The 16,742-nt window shown below is 47.3% G+C and overlaps 1 protein-coding gene across 3 annotated transcripts in view; it reads left to right on the top strand.

The window, feature by feature from the left end:
* Positions 1-16,742, top strand: part of INPP5D (inositol polyphosphate-5-phosphatase D) — a 105,977-nt gene that overhangs the window by 81,808 nt on the left and 7,427 nt on the right. For all 3 annotated transcript variants that reach the window (XM_045031088.1, XM_045031087.1, XM_045031086.1), the window contains 12 exons: positions 1,719-1,825; positions 2,499-2,601; positions 3,504-3,700; positions 4,534-4,651; positions 5,267-5,363; positions 8,026-8,164; positions 8,823-8,931; positions 9,111-9,199; positions 9,471-9,552; positions 14,247-14,336; positions 14,487-14,600; positions 15,772-15,854. In XM_045031088.1, the coding sequence (XP_044887023.1) occupies positions 1,719-1,825; positions 2,499-2,601; positions 3,504-3,700; positions 4,534-4,651; positions 5,267-5,363; positions 8,026-8,164; positions 8,823-8,931; positions 9,111-9,199; positions 9,471-9,552; positions 14,247-14,336; positions 14,487-14,600; positions 15,772-15,854 (1,328 nt within the window). The remainder of the gene's footprint in view (positions 1-1,718; positions 1,826-2,498; positions 2,602-3,503; positions 3,701-4,533; positions 4,652-5,266; positions 5,364-8,025; positions 8,165-8,822; positions 8,932-9,110; positions 9,200-9,470; positions 9,553-14,246; positions 14,337-14,486; positions 14,601-15,771; positions 15,855-16,742) is intronic.

A 16,742-nucleotide genomic window follows, 5' to 3' on the forward strand; every position in this document is an offset into this window, starting at 1 on the left:
GGGGACGGGCAGGGACCGGGTATGCGGGGCCGGGCGGCGGGGACGGGCAGGGACCGGGTATGCGGGGCCGGGCGGGCGGGCGGGGACGGGCAGGGACCGGGTATGCGGGGCCGGGCGGGCGGCGAAGCGGAGCCGGGCGGACGGGCGGGCGGCGAAGCGGGGACCGGCGAAGCGGAGCCGGGCGGGCGGGCGGCAGGCGAAGCGGGGACCAGGTATGCGGGGCCGGGCGGGGCCGGGCAGGGACCGGGTATGCGGGGCCGGGCGGGCGGCGAAGCGGAGCCGGGAGGACGGGCGGGCGGCGAAGCGGGGACCGGCGAGGCGGAGCCGGGCGGGCAGGCGGCAGGCGAAGGGGGGACCAGGTATGCGGGGCCGGGCGGGGCCGGGCAGGGACCGGGTATGCGGGGCCGGGCGGCTGGGGACACGGTGGGTCGGGGACGTGGGGAGCCGGGCGGCTGGGGACGCGGGGAGCGGGCGGCTGGGGAACCGCGCAGCTGGAGAGCCGGGGAGCGGGCAGCTGGGGACACAGTGGGTCGGGGACGCGGGGAGCCGGGCTCGAGATATTAGGGTTCGGGGAATCGACATAAGGGATGAGAAACCCATAAGACAAAGAGGGAGTTTGGCGGTTCCACTTGTAAAACGTCGACTTAATAGGATTGGCAAGTTAACCGAGGTCGAGATAAATGGGTTCGACTGTAGTTGTTTGTTTGCTGTGAAGGCCCATTTAAAATGGTTCTCTTTATCCCTGGTTAGGTCGCTGCTGAAACAATTGGTGAAAGTTTTTTATTAGGGAAAAGTTATTTTTCCAATTCCCCTCTGGCCTCTAACTCCAAAGATTAGCACAGGCCTCTAACTGCAGAGATTAGCACAGGCAGAACTATCAACTCAGGCTCCATCCTCAGTAGGAAAACCACCCATTGCTGACCATAGTTTTGAGCTAAACCTCTACTGCTGATTTTCCCCAGCTGGGATTCAGAATTGCTTAGCTGCTGATGTACATGGGACCGAACCATCTTAACCATCAGATCAGCTTTCACCTTCCCTTCCACAGATGCTCACAGGAAGGAGTATAAATTGTCTGCTTGGGATGCAGAAAGGGCACGAGGTTGGGTTGAACACCAGGCAGAAGGAGCTATTTGTGACTCTTGATTTCAGGGTATAAATGTAACCCCTGGAGGAAAGTCCCTTGCTGACTGCACTTGCATGTTATTTCTGCTGAGCCATTCCAACAGCTGTCTGAGAGCACTACACTGACCAGCTGAACAGAACTAATCAAAACGCTAAGAAATGGCCAGACTTAAAGGACCAGATTGTCTCTGGTGCTGCTGCACAAGAGAAGCTCTCCTCCTTCCCACATGTGTCCCATAGAGGCCTAGCAACAATTGCAGTCCCTGCACATCAGGAACAGTTATTAGAGCTGAAATACTGTTGGTGGGTCTCAGTGCTGAAGCCACTGAAACCATCTTTACCATGTTTTTGATTCCAGGCTCTGTATAAAACCCTTTTTCAGAGGCAGAATTGACAGGAATGTGTGCTCAGCGGGGTCTCCCAATGCAGGGCAAAGAGAGCCTCAGATTTCTGAATGAGTAATCTCTGGGAGCATGCTGCTTCCTGCGGCCAGTTCTAGTGAGCAGAGGAGTATTTCTCTCTGGGACTCTGGTTTCTGCAGATACAGTTTCTGGGACTCTGGTTTCTGCAGTTGACACCCAGCCTCTGCTTAGTTCTGCAGCTCATCAAGTCCCAGAAGTTCCCTAACAAACTGGTGATCGTATTGGAAACTGAAAGAGAGAAAACGCAGCGGAAAGAATATGTTTTCACTGACTCTAAGGTACACGACGTCTTTCCTCACTTTATCCCAGGAGCACCGGGATGGGCCTGAGGGCAGTGATCCTTGGCAGAAGACTTACCAGGGCATTTATAGGATTTTAATCTGCTCTGCATAAATGAGATTTATCATATAATGTGGGAGCATCCAGCAAATGCAGGAGAGAATGGAGGACATGTGCAGCAACAGTGCAATAATAACTCCTGCTATACCGATGAGGGTCTAGGAAAGGGAAAGAGGCAGATTCGGGCTGCGCCATTCATTGGATGCTCAGTGGCTGGCAAAGGCAGGAGTCAGCCATGGAGCAGTTACACCAGAATCATTCACTAGCCTTGAATCCCACTTTTTCCGTGTTTGGAAACTCCAGTGTAGACAAGGCACACTGCCTTTACCATGTGCTAGGCTTTAACCTGACCAGTTTAACACGTGTCAGAGTAGTATACTGCCTTGTCTGCACTAGGCTTTTAGAACACGCTAGTTAATACATACTAACAATACACCTTTTCTCCTAAGAAGGTACCATAAACAAAGCAACCTCCCTGCAGACTATTAGAGATAAGGCTGATCTTCCCTTTAGATATTCTGGGTACATCCCTATTCAATTAGTTCTTCTTTAAGAAGAAGGATTACCGAGACAGCCATCTCATTAGTTGTCTCTCTGTTCCTCTGCATGTAGAAAAGAGAGGGGTTCTGCCAGCTTCTGCAACAGATGAAGAATAAACACTCTGAGCAACCAGAGCCTGACATGATCACCATCTTCATTGGGACCTGGAACATGGGTATGTGCTGCCTTCTCATCTAGTCCTTCGTATGTTCCTCCAGACACTTATCTCGACCTTGACATTGGCCTGCTTCCACGTGGGGACTGATGGACTCCGCATTTCCTATTCACTCAGTAAGGGACTCGTTCACAGGGACCGTGTTCCACTGAGACAGGAGAGGAATTGAGTCTCTAGGTTTTTGCGTGCACCGTGGCCCCTTTGCATTGCTCCAGCGTAAAGAAGCCATAATGCCAAGGTGACCATGGTCGGGGGAAAAGGAGGGTGTCCAGTCACTGCACTCCAACTATTTCTGCATGTGATTAGGAGAAACCACCCTCCTTGGGATTAAAAAGAGAATTTAACAGCAGGGCTCTTTGTCTGGGGAATCCCAAATGAATCTGTTTTTCCCATTTTGGGAATGTGCATTTGTTTTGATGGCTGTGAGCTGATAGGTTAATTCCAGTAATCTCACAGTCCCTGATCCTCAGATGCAGCCACAATGAACTCAGGGCAGCTGATGGCTGGGGGCAAAGGCAAGTTTTATGCCACCCTTGCAGCTCCCCAGCCTTGGAGCTGTCTTTGGAATGTCCCAGCCTCGAGCCGAATAGCCAGTGACAGCTGGCTGCCAGTGGCTTCCATTGGCAGCTCCAATAGATGGGAATTGTCAGAGCACAGAGATGCTCCTGCCAATGCCCCTTTTTCCCCAGGAATGAGGTGACATAGCACCAACTCCATCATCTAGGGCTTCCCCTCTGCCAAGCCCATAGTACGTGATTTGGGCATAAAGTCCGTTGTCTCCCCCCTGCACATGTGCATAGTTCCGTGAGTTTGTGTGCCTTTTTATCCCCATGCTATGTGTAGTCTTGAGGGTTTGACTGCAAATGTTTTGACTCACTGTGGTTTTGGATTTGCTGCTAAAGGTGCTGCTCCTCCTCCAAAGAAGATCACATCCTGGTTTCTCTCCAAGGGACAGGGAAAGACCCGGGATGACTCCGCTGATTACATCCCCCATGACATTTATGTCATTGGCACCCAGGAGGACCCCCAAGGGGAGAAGGAATGGCTGGAAGTTCTGAGACAATCCTTGCAGGAAATCACCAGTATCAGCTTTAAAATGGTGAGGAATCATGTCAGCTCAGAGCAAAGTAAGGATAGCACACTCCCCTAGCAGCTAGAAGAGACACAGGAATAACCAGCCTCCAGGCCCACGCCTCCCTGTTCTCGAAATGCCACATTGCTGGGACCATCCTGCTGACAGAGAGGGGACTGAACATGTTTATGGACTCCATTACTTTTGAATCAGCTAGATGGCGAAGGCATTGTTGGGAGCAGTCTGAGTCTGAGCACAGAGCCAGCCCCAGCACTCCCAGTGCCTTCCAGCTGGGGCGTGACGGGTAGATCTTGACCTTGGATCCATCCCCTCCCCCACAGTAGCACACTTACCTGCAATTAGGCCATTGTGCCATGGGAACGTCCCTCTTAGAGGAGAACATTTTTAAATTATTGGCATATCTTTTGAGACTGCTCTGGCCTCTTTCTCTGTGGGGTCTGGCACTTTTTATTCCAGGTTATAATAAAGTTTAGGACTGACCAAACTGTGTTACAACCATGTTTGACCACTCCTGAGTTTCAGTGAGGGTGAGGAATAGTTTTAATCGTATCTGAAAGGTCACCGTGTATGGGGCCCCTAAGTGGCTCTTAGAATTTGCCTGTGAACAAATGAAGTTGTCTTTTGTGTAACCAAGGTGATCTAGGGATTAATTTGAGCATATCTGCATGCTAGGAATTGCGCATGTTCTCCCCACCCACACAATCTAAGAACATGAGTCCATCGCTCAAAGAAAAATCTCAGTCAGTGAGTCTGAGTAAGTTGGGAAAGCCTTGGATAGACCAGATGTGTCTGGTGTCTCTGTGCCATGATATAACCATCAGTTTCCCATCCCCTGACAGATAGCAATCCATACGCTCTGGAACATCAGGATTGTCGTCCTGGCCAAGCCAGAACATGAGAACCGGATAAGCCACATCTGCACAGACAACGTGAAGACAGGAATTGCAAACACACTGGGTAAGGAGACAGAAGCAAATCTAATCAGAGTGTCATCCACTCTGTGCCCATGGGGACTCTTGAAATGAACAGTTCTCTCTCAGCAATATCACTCTGGGTCATGCTGAAGTGACCCTGGTCTTCCCCAACTAGGCATATATGAATCCCAGCATAGGCACCCTGACGTCCTCTCGACTCCCTGCTCTGTCCCAGGCCCTGCCCCCACTGCACCCCTTCATCCAAGCCCCACCCCTCCTCTTCCCGCCCCCCACCTCTTTCCGTCCCCTCCCCTGAGCGTGGGTTGTGGGAGGGATAAATTGTCTTTCTACTCAATCCTGGGCTTATAAATTTTCCCACTAAAGACTTTAGCCTGAGTGGGAGGGATCCCCCTTTCTGGATTGCAGATGGAAATTAAATTAGCTTTCTTAAAATTTATTTATTTTGCCTTCTTCAGAAAAAACTTCCCCTGAACATTGTTCTATATGTGATAATTCTTCCTGCACTGATTAAGTCTGCCTCCCCCTCTACCCCATCACCCACTTCACTTAAGAAGTGTTATGTTCTTTATTATCTTTCTACTGCTCAGCCTAGAGGTGGATTGATTGCTTGATGTTTTTTGCTTCTTGTTTTTCCCAGGCAATAAAGGAGCTGTGGGAGTCTCATTCATGTTTAATGGAACCTCCTTAGGGTTTGTTAACAGCCATTTGACTTCAGGAAGTGAAAAGAAACACAGGTGAAATATGTCATTGCCTTTCAAGTGCAGGTGTTGATGTCCACAGTCAACCTGTGGAACTCATTGGCAGGGGATGTTGTGAAGGCTAAAAGTATAACTGGCTCAAAAAAGAATGAGAAGTTCATGGAGGATAGGTCCATCAGTGGTTATTAGCCAAGATGGTCATGGATGCAACACCATGCTCTGGGTGTTCGTAAACCTATGACTGCCAGAAGCTGGGACTGCACAACAGGAGATGGATCACTCTCTAATTGCCCTGTTCTGTTCATTCCCTCTGGAGCACATGGCACCGACCACTGTCAGAAACAGGATACTGGGCTAGATGGACTATTGGTCTGACCCAGTCTGGCTGTTCTTATGTTAGGAATTGCTGGGTAATGTTCTCTGGCCTGTGCTATGGAAGAGGGCAGATTAAATGATCACCATGGTCCCTTCTGGCCTTAAAATCTATTATATGTTCACTGTTAATGCAGTTTTGGCTCACCAGACTACAAGCTGCTGAGTACCCCAGTCAGTGCCTAAGTTCCCTCTAAGCTGCACAGCCACGCAGCTGTCTATTAAGCACCGCGCAGGTGCTCAGGGCTGTGGCACAGAGAGATGCCTCTAGCAAAGCCCTGGACCTGCCGCAGCACCCCTCCCCAAGTCCCGACCCAGCCCGGCCCCAAAACTGCCGTGGCCAGGGGACAGGTGCCCTTCCCCTGGCCCCAACTCATGACCTGCCGTGGCTAGGGGACAGGTGCCCCTCCCCTGACCCCAACCCAACTCAGCCCAGCCTGGACCTGCCACAGCTGGGAGAGAGGTGCCTCTCCCCCCCCAGCCCAGGTGCTGCTACAGGGAGAGAGAGCTGGAGAGTCCTCTCTCCACACCGTAGCCTCGGAGAGCCCTGCTGCACCCAAACCCCTCATCCCCATCCCCACCCCAGAGCCCATACGCCCAGCCGGAGCCCTCACCTTCCCGCACCCCAGTCCTCTGCCCCAGCCCTGAGCCCCTTCCCACACGCCGAACCCCTTGGTCCCATCCCACCACATGAATTTTGTTATTGCACCAATATGGAGGTTATGTGTGATATCACCTCCATATTGGTGCAATAACAACATTCATTCCGGGAAAAATTAGAGGGAACACTGGTCAGTAACCCTGGCTTTACCAGAAGTGGAAGCTGCTGGCATCTGCAAGTGGGCAGAGGAAATAGATAGAAAGGTGTTCTCAGAGCTGTGGAGAGATATCCCATGTATCTTACCCAAAGCAGTATAAGCATGGCCCACCTGGCCTAGCCTGAGGAGCTGCCACTATATGTCATGGAAAAATCTTGATGATTTGCACTGTCTGGAGAGAATCTGGGAGGTTTTTCTGCACAAGCACAATGTGGAGAGTGAAAATATCTCCCTAGTGCCAGCAGGAGGCACTGTCTCCTTTGTGGGCCGAGGTACACTGAGAGAGGGCTGGGAGGATGGAGAGTGGAGGTCTGTTCATGGTATCATCAGGGGCCAATCCTCCCAGGCTGAGGGGCGTTGCAGGGAACAGTGGGAGAGGATGCCCCAACGGGGTTGAGTATGGAGCAGAGAAATGTGTCTCTGGTAGGTAATCCCATTCCCCAAGCTGTTACATTATCAATAGAAAGAGATGGAGCCTGCGGTCTGGCGAAGCAGTGTGCTGCGCAACAGCCACGGGACTGTGGTTTTGTAGCCCTGGGGCCTATCCAGTCCCTGGTGTAAGCTGGAGAAGCCTGAAGAAGCCATTTGGGCAGCTAAGGGTAGCTGGGATGGAGAGATGTGTTGGTCATGCTGCCTCTCTCCTGGGAACATCCCCTGCATCAGGTCTAGATCAAGCAAGGGGGTGGCATAGAATTGCTGTGCAGGAGCTCTGCCAGCTGGGGCTTCATTTGCCATTAAGGAAATTCCCAGGTGCCTGGAGTGGCTGCCAGAATCTAGCCAAGAACCTTTTTATTTCTTGCTTTGTTTAAAAATTATGGCTAAGATTCTGTGCCGGGCCGCCAGGAGGCACAGCACAAAAAGCACAGCCCTGCAGAGGGATCAAGGGTGGCATTAGAGCAGCTTTTGCACCCATTTAATTTTAGGCTTCTCTGGGAACAGAAACAGCCTCCAGCACAAAATGGAGCAGTCAGGAGCTGCTCTAAATTACTGTGCCTCCTCCATCAGGCTGACATGCAGCATCTGAGAATCCCCATAGCCGCATATGATACCAAGTCCACTCCTGTCCCCTCGTCCAGGACTTGCTGAGGTTGCCAGTGCAGTGTGTTGTTGTCCTAGAGTGCCTGCATCAGGGGCATTCTCCCTCACCTGGCAATGGCTCTCTGATTGCTGAAGCAGCACAGTCCTGGTTTCTTTTTATAGTTTGTTTCCCTTTCCCAAGGAAGGTGCAGTGATAATGCACTAATTACTGACAACTTCTTCAATTGCCAGTGCCCAAATTCCCTCACCGGGGCATCCCTGAGCATTCAGGGGCTCCGTAGCTGTCATCAGGGTCTATGTGAAGTGGAAGTGTGGGGTTCTCTAAAGAATGATGGCTAAAAACCTCATCTTTCCTGTACTTTGAGCCTAACTGGCTCCAGCATGCTAAAGCAGCAGTCTCTGTCAGCCCCTAGCACTGAGGAACCCAATGGCAACAGAGTATGACAGGCAGTCTTTGCTTGTTTTGTTAGGCGAAACCAGAACTACATGAACATTCTGCGCTTCCTGACACTGGGAGATAAGAAACTGAGTCCATTTAACATCACTCACCGCTTTACTCATCTCTTCTGGCTGGGAGACTTGAACTACCGCGTGGAACTACCTACATCGGTTAGCGGCCCCTCTTGCTTCCTTGCAGTTCAGAAAAGCAGATACAAGAATTCCTGAAGTGGCAGATGGTGCCTTTAATTGTGTTAAAGGTGTTGTCAACTTCTGATCTAGAAGAACATGGAAAAGAGAGAGAGAGCTGGAAAAGGGTGGGAGAAGGGGCCCCAAACTAACTGCTCCTTGCAAAAAAGACAGAGAGGCACTGGGAGAGATCTGAAGTTGTCACCATATCTCCTCTCCAGAGATTAATGAGTCATTGGCCTACTAATGATGCCATCTGACATACCATCATTCTCTAGTTATCCCCAATGACAACCATTCCCAAAACAGCACCGACTCTGCTGCCAACAAGAGAGAATGCCACGACCAGGAAAACACCCTTCTGCTCATTCATTTTACCCCTCAATTTGTTCTATAATGGCCCAGACCTAGTCAGAACAGGTGTTCAGATACTTGGTAGATCCTTGATGGGCACGAGACGTGGTGATACTGTAGGAATGTCTGGTGCTGATGGGAATCAGGTGTTCAGGTATACATTCATATTTTGTTCGTTCGTCGTTTGATGGACAAGTGTCCCGTGTTATAGCCTGCCCACTAGCAAGGGAGTGTTTGTAAGAAGGTGGAGTGCATTTCTGCAACTCTGACATTTCCTTGTTTCCAGGAAGCAGAGAATATTATCCAGAGGATCAAACAACAGCAGTATCCAGAGTTGCTGGGTTTTGACCAGCTTCTCATGGAGAAAAAGGACCAAAAGGTGTTTCTGCAATTTGGTAAGATTCTGTACTCTTCTACTCTTAACTCTACCCTTCTGTTAACTTTTCTGTGGCCACTCAAAGACTCTTTCTGCCACAGCAATGTTGCAAGGATGGGACGGGGGAGTACTGAGCGTCTTACCAGGCCTAGAGCTTTCCGAAAGCCAGAACAATAACCAGCTGTCTCTCTGTTCCAGAGGAAGAAGAGATCACTTTTGCTCCAACTTATCGTTTTGAAAGAAATACCCGGGAGAAGTATGCATACACAAAGCAGAAAGCAACAGGGGTAGGTGGTAACTAAAATATAATCCTCTCAATTAAAAAATATATGCTAGTGTAGGGAAAATAGCATCCAGAGAGAAAAGTGACCTAAAAATCGCTCTCCATTTCCTGCACAAATTAGGATTAAAATTTGTAATGTTTTGAAAGGAGCCAAATAATGGACAACAATAATTTGGAACAAGCACACAGCCCTTTGGCAAGTGATTTCTCTCCTCTTCTTAAGAAGAACTTGTCCTTTCCCTTCTTCTTGACCTCAGTTCTCCTTTGGTTTGCAGATGAAATTCAATTTGCCGTCCTGGTGTGATCGAGTGCTTTGGAAATCATACCCCATGGTGCACGTGGTGTGTCAATCCTATGGTGGGTAGATAACAGATTGTAGATAGCAAAGCAATTGGTCTGAAACAGAAATGATTCACAGGGGTGTCTGTAGGATCTCCTTGCACTGCCAGGCTCTCAGCACAGGAGAGACATGATAATAAACCATGCAATTTGGAGTTACGTCTCCGATTATCACAGTATATGGCTGGAAAATGAAGTCTGTTATACATTTATATGCAGAATACAGTTGAGATGGCTGCAGCACAAATGCTCCTTCCTTGGCTTGATTCTCTTTTCCAGCTTTTGGCCACACTGTAGGGTTTGTTATGACACCATCTAGCTCATAGACTTTAAGGCCAGAAGAGACAATCATGATCATCTAGTCTAACCTCCTGTCCATTGCAGGCCACAGAACCTCACCCATCCACTCCTGCAATAAAGACTTCAAGTTACAGAGAATCCAGCATTTACTGTAGTTCAAACCAGCAAATGACCCAATGTCCCATACTGCAGAGGAAGGTGAAAAACCCTCAGGGTCTCTACCAATCAGACCTAGGGGAAATTCCTTCCTGACCCCAAATATGGCGATAGTTAGACCGTGAGCTTGTGGGTGAGACCCATCAGCCAGACACCTGGGAAATAATTCTCTGTGGTAACTCGGAGCCCTCCCCATCTCAAGCAGTTGGAGATATTTGCTACTACCAGTTGCAGATTGGCTATATGCTATTGTAGGCAACCTCCCATACCATCCCCTCAATAAATGTATCAAGCTCAGTTTTAAAACAAGTTATGTTTTTTGACCCCACTACTCCCCTTGGAAGGCTGTTCCAGAACTTCACTCCTCTGATAGTTAGAAACCTTCATTTAATTCCAAGCCTAAACTTATTGACAGCCAATTTATATCCATTTGTTCTTGGGCCAACATTGGCCCTTAACTTAAATAACTCCTCTCCTTCCCTGGTGTTTGTCCCCTGGATGTATTTATAGAGAGTAATCATATCTATCCTCAGCCTTCATTTTGTTAGGCTCAACAAGCCAAGCTCCTTAAGTCTCCTCTCATAAGGTAGGGTCTCCATTCTTCTCATCATCCTAGTAGCCCTTCTCTGCACTTGTTCCAGTTTGAATTCATCTTTCTTAAACATGGGAGACCAGAATTGCACACAGTATTCCAGGTGAGGTCTCACTAGGGCCTTGTATAATGGTCATGACATGTCCCTGTCGCTACTGGAAATACCTCGCCTGATGCATCCTAGGATTGCATTAGCCTTTTTCATAGCCACTTCATATTAGTTACTCATAGCCATCCTGTGATCGACTAATACACCTAGGTCTTTCTCCTCCTCTTTTGCTCCCAACTGATACATTCCCAGCTTATAGCAAAATTCATGTTGTTAGTCCCTAAGTGCATGACCTTGCATTTTGCACTATTAAATTTCATGGCATTTCTATTACTCCAGTTTTCAAGGTCATCTAAATCTTGTATGATATTCCAGCCCACCTTTGTATTGGCAATACCTCCCAGCTTTTTGTCATCTACAGATTTTATTAGCACACTCCCACTTTTTCTGCCATAGTCATTAATGAAAACGTTAAATAAGATTGGTTCCAAGGCTAATAACTTCCCTCCAGCCTGACAGTTCACCTTTCAGCATGACCCATTGTAGTCTTCCCTTTAACCAGTTCCTTACCAAACTTTGAATTCTCATACTAATCCCCATCTTCTCCAATTTAACTAATAATTTCCCATGTGGAACTGTATCAAATGCTTTATGAATCCAGGTAGATTAGATCTACCGCCTTTTCTTTGTTTGGAAAATCAGTTATCTTCTCAAAGAAAGAGATCAAGTTGGTCTGGCACAATCTACCTTTTGTGAAACCATGTTGTATTTTATCCCACTCTACACCCTTAATCTCTTGGCAGTAACAAGCCAGGGTTTCCAGCACTGGTACCAGCAGGATCTCCATAATTGTTGATGCCAGACTGTTATGGGCACTGTCTGAGTGGGCCGGTTTGCAGCAAAGAAGCCCACCCGGATAGAATGCAGTGTGAAATGTGTTGGTTGTCTCGATCCAGTTCTTTGATAGGCATCTACTTCAGAGCAAATTCCATCCCAACTGACCATCCCAGCAATCTACCCATTGAATGGTCTTGGAGACCGAACTACCTTTCTTCTCCACAGGTGGGGCGTCCAGAGCCTGGGTAAAATACAGAGGGCCAGATCCTCCTCTTGGGAAATCAGCCTTGCTCCAGTGAAGTTAGTGGAATGATGGTGATTTGCAGCAGCTGAGAATCTTACCCAATAGCTTGTGGGAAAGCCTGCATTGCTGCTGCCCATGCTGTGGCTGTCCTGTGGACAGCAGAGGAGTTCACTTTCCAGTGCCATCAATCTTGGGAGACTCATGAAAGGTGCCAAAATCATTAAAAACTAGTCCAGGCCAGTCCTGTGTCTACTGCCAGCATGTTGTATTTCCACTCAGTAGACCCAACTCCAGCATCCTCTGCACCAGCGCAGGGGAATTCCTTACATCGCTCTTGAATTCCTCCCTCAGCTGATGCTAACAGCAGGGTTGATGGATTTCCAAGAGAGCTACCTTTACCCTTTCTTGGCTAGAACTTGTGTTATAGGGAGAAACAAAAGGCATCCCAGAAGAGCCCTTAAAAAACCCTGGATATTGGGCACTGGGGTCTCAGTGATCACACCCAGCTCAGCAGGTGAGAAGACAGCGTGCTCAGAAACCTCATCTGACAAAGTGGGGTGGTGTGACCATGAGGGCAAATTATATGCAGATAATTCAGTGTGTGCCTTTGGGAAATAAAGTTACTTTGGAAAAATTGGCATCTGGCCTCCTCGTGTTCCACCTACTGTATTTGCTGGATGTCAGTGTAACCTAAGAACATCAAGCCAACACCCCTCAGCTACAGACAGGTGTAGTACATACAGTTCAGAATACCTTGCCTTGAATTGTTTTCTAATGGGAAATAACAGAGCTGTGTTCCTACACCATTTTCTTCCTCATTAGATTTGCTCTTCAGGTGTGCTGCTTATATTGCAAAGATGAGCCAGGGATACTGTGACATACCAGGGTACAATCCAGACTAATTAGTAGCTGTGTTACTCCTGCCCTGCAACTTTGGGTGCCTTACAATGCCTTGATGAACTAGCTCTCACCTGGGCCACTCACAAACAGCTTTCCAGCATGCAAGCTACATCCTGAGTATCCGTGTGTAGCTGCAGCCTGCCAGCCACCCGGAGGTTACACTCTGGCCCTCACCAGCCTTGGTTATACTGCAGGTTATACCCCAGCATACTCCCAGTCCCAGAATTCGCCCCAGAGATGTATGTCCTGTACTACACAATCGTCTCCTGGACAATACAAAATATTGTAAGTCCATTATTCCTTAAAGGGAATAATATGCCAGCTCATTATCTCAAATAGTTATTCAGACACTTCAATTTATAACACACTAGATTAGAGAAAACAGTCAAATAAGTCTATAAACTATGAAGAGAGATTTTAAGAGAGTAGAAGTAATTAAGCATAAAAGTCAGAAATGGTTACAAGAAAAATAAAGATAAAACATTTACTAATGCCTAACATAACAAACTAAATCAGATTCAAGCAATGTTTCTCACCACATGCTTCAGCAGTCTTACTGACCAAACCTTGTAGGTTAGGAGAGATAGCTCAGTGGTTTGAGCATTAGCCTGCTAAACCCAGGGTTGTGAGTTCAATCCTTGAGGAGGCCACTTAGGGACCTGGGGCAAAAATTGGTCCTGCTAGTGGAGGCAGGGGGCTGGACTTGATGACCTTTCAAGGGCCCTTCCAGTTTTAGGAGATTGGTATATCTCCAATTATTACCTTTAGGACCACTTCCCTAGAGTCCAACAAATGCTTCCTTTGTCATGGCAGGTGCAGTGAATGCAATGGCAGGAGGAGAGAGAGTGGTCCCGTGGGGTGTTTGCCCCTCCTTTTTATAGTTTCAGTCCCCATCTTGAAAAACATTTCCAGCTAGGAACTAGGAGATGGAATCTATGTAGAAAGATATTCCCTGCTGGCTTTTTCTCACCTGTTTGAGCTTTCTTTTTTTCCATACTCACTTGATGACTCTGATTACTGCTTAAATGCAAATTAAGGCAAGCACACATTCCTTTGTCTAGAAGAGACCTGTTTGCCAACCTCAGTTTGGGCAGGGCTGTGGAGTTTGGAACATGTGTTAATAACATCATGGAGGGAAATCATATAACACAAATTGAATCAGGACAATAATGACTAGCATTGCCTCACTTACTTCTGCCCTGCTGGTGGTGGTGGTGGCGCGGCCTTCAGAGCTGAGCGGCAGCTGCTGGCTGGGATATTCATGTTGTTTGCAATGCAGGAGGACTATTTTTTTAAATCCCACTCCTGTCTCGCCCCCGCAATACCCACTCTATTTTTATCCTTCTCCCACTATTATGGCAGCAGGTGCTGCAGAACCTGCAGGATCCCAATTTCTTCATGCTCCCCAAGAGAACCTCTTGTGCCCCCCCTCCACTTTGCACACCACTTGTTTACATAAACCTAGATTCCAAGATGAGGAGATTTAGAAATACGATAGATTAGAAGAGACAGTTACAACAGTGACACAATTATGTTTTTCTGGAAAGCTACTGAATGATGATTATATTACAGTCATCTCTTTGGATCAGAACAGAAACCCGTGGCATTAACTGCCTTTCTTCTCTCATTGGCAGGCTGCACCAGTGACATCATGACCAGTGACCACAGTCCTGTCTTTGCTACATTTGAAGTTGGGGTCACCTCACAATTTGTCTCAAAGAATGGTTAGTAAGGGTAGGGCATGCAAGAAATATGTAGATCCATATAAATGTGTTGCATATATTGCATAAGAAACCTGGCTCCCCGAGTCTTGTTGAAAATGCGCAATCTTTAGTGTTCTTTTGGAACTAAATGGGTGTCCTTCCCTTTTCTAGATTCCAAGTACACAGAGTCCCAGGGGCAGATAGAATTCCTGAGCTGCTGTGCCACTCTGAAGACCAAGTCCCAGACCAAATTCTACATTGAGTTCTACTCCAGCTGCTTAGAAAGTAACGTTCTCCCTGTCTCCTCCTCTGTTCCTTACAAAGTTCTCTCCTTATTTTGATCAACTCCCTTCCTCTCACTTTGATCAAAATAAATGGGCTGTGTAAGTTATTTGTGTGACTGCAGAGAGGGGGCGAGGGATGTTACAGGTATGTTGTGATTTGTATGTCACTCTGTATTGTTCCTGACAAAATCTGAGCAATGCAGCCATTTAGTTGTAATAATGTGTTATCGACAAGGATCTTCCTTGAGCAGATTTTCAAATAAGACTGAAGAAAGAGCACATCTCTTTTAACGAGAGAACTTTGGTGTTCTCGCTTGTCAGATAGGAAAATCTTTGCTTAGTGAACACTCTATTGATTACATTTCCTATTATGCTGCTGTAAGTAATTGTGTGCTTTCAAAATAAAAGGATTAATATTTGTGCTACTCTCAGTACAAAATAATTAATTAATTAATTGGTTCCTATGGTTTCAACGGAATAAATCAGAGGATCAAATGAAAGTGAAAGGAACTCCACTGAGATGATTCTGTGAATAGTTCTGCATTTCAGTGCTGAAAATTGTATCCTGTATTCCACAGCTAAAGGGCTATTGTCTCAGCTGAGTATGTAATGTGAGACCACACGCCCATGCTGTGTTTGTTACGCTATTCCTCATCGTCAGGCCAGTCCTGTAAGTGGGACATCATGCCTCTGCTGTATGCTTCATCACATTATCCTCATGTCAGAGAGCTGTGTCAAAGACAGTTCCAGAAAAGATTATTATTTTTTGGCTGCATCAAAATTTGCATAAATTTCTATGGAAACAGTGTATTACCAGGCTTAAATTAGAATTTCAAAAGTGTGCTATCTTGAGTGGCGTGGGAAGAGCTGTCATGTTCTTACCCTCCTGTCCATGCCTGTACTGAGTCTTTTAATGCCAAATTTGACTGTAAAATAAAATCACTTAACGATTACACAGTAAGGTCATTTGCAAATTTACTAGGGAAGCATTCCCTCAAGGTCCAGCCCTCAAGCAACCCAGAGCTTTCAAAATCTTGTACCCAAAGAGAAAAAATCAGAGCAGGTCCTTTTGGGATCCAGCATCTGAAGGCATCTTTGCTACTGAGTTCTTCCTGTGAGGGGGGTCTCTTTCTCACCTGGCCAATTATCTCCTTTTGCATCACTCTTTGCAGGCTTTGTAAAGAGCCAGGAAGGGGAAAATGAGGATGGGAATGAAGGGGAACTCATGGTGAAGTTCATTGAGGCCCTTCCTAAGGTAAGTGGAAAATATTTTTTCACATCCATTTCAGAGAAATCCTCTGTCTGCATGTTTGATAAACAGCAACCAAACCTTTTCTTCATATAAAAATTGGTTTCAAGTGCTAGGCTCCGTTTTGAAAAGCAGCATGAAGATTAACAGTTTCCATGTTTTCTTTGTCCTGCAAGTCAGTGGTTCTTCTTGGTATCCTTGAAAAAGGCCCAGGCATTCAGATTGGGAAAGTGCTTTATTCAGTGCAGGTTAAATGCCTCACTCTTCCAAGGTGGAACTTTTACCAACACAGAGAGGAAATGGCCTCTTAAAGAAAATAAGGTGCATATAGTAGAAAATATTTACCTGTTTCTAAACCAGAGGGCAAGCTTATGTTAAAAGGACCATGAACAGGCTAGCACTAGTATTCTGTGCTATTGTCAGAGACCCAAATTCAGTTATTGGACTAGTCGCTGTTCTTCTACTCCCTGCACTGGCTGAGCCTTTAACTACCCTTGTGGATAATCCAAGAGGAGAACTGTTGGGTTCGGAAAGGCTGGTCTGGCCAGGTAGTTTGGGGAATGCTCTGCAGGGCCTTGCAGGGCAACCCCCATGAGCTTAAAGTAAGTGAACAGAGTGATAGCCACATAGTGTGGAGCAGATTGAAATTAGGCTCCAAATCACTTCCACCTGGGGATTTTCAGTCAAAAGGAAGTACTGCAGTGGTGCTGTGTGTAAATGTCTGATGTGCAGCCTCCCAGCTGGCAATGGAAAGGAGGTATTTTAGAAATGGATTGTGTTCGATCTTACATCTTCAAACATTATTGAAGAGAGCTGGGTTGTGCATTAAATTGGCAGGAATCCTCAGGGCCCTGTCTAGTTGAACCTTGCTCAGTCTGGGCCCAGGTACAAAGG

The sequence above is a fragment of the Mauremys mutica genome, chromosome 9 (genome assembly GCF_020497125.1).
Source record: "Mauremys mutica isolate MM-2020 ecotype Southern chromosome 9, ASM2049712v1, whole genome shotgun sequence".
Taxonomy (NCBI): Eukaryota; Metazoa; Chordata; order Testudines; family Geoemydidae; genus Mauremys; species Mauremys mutica.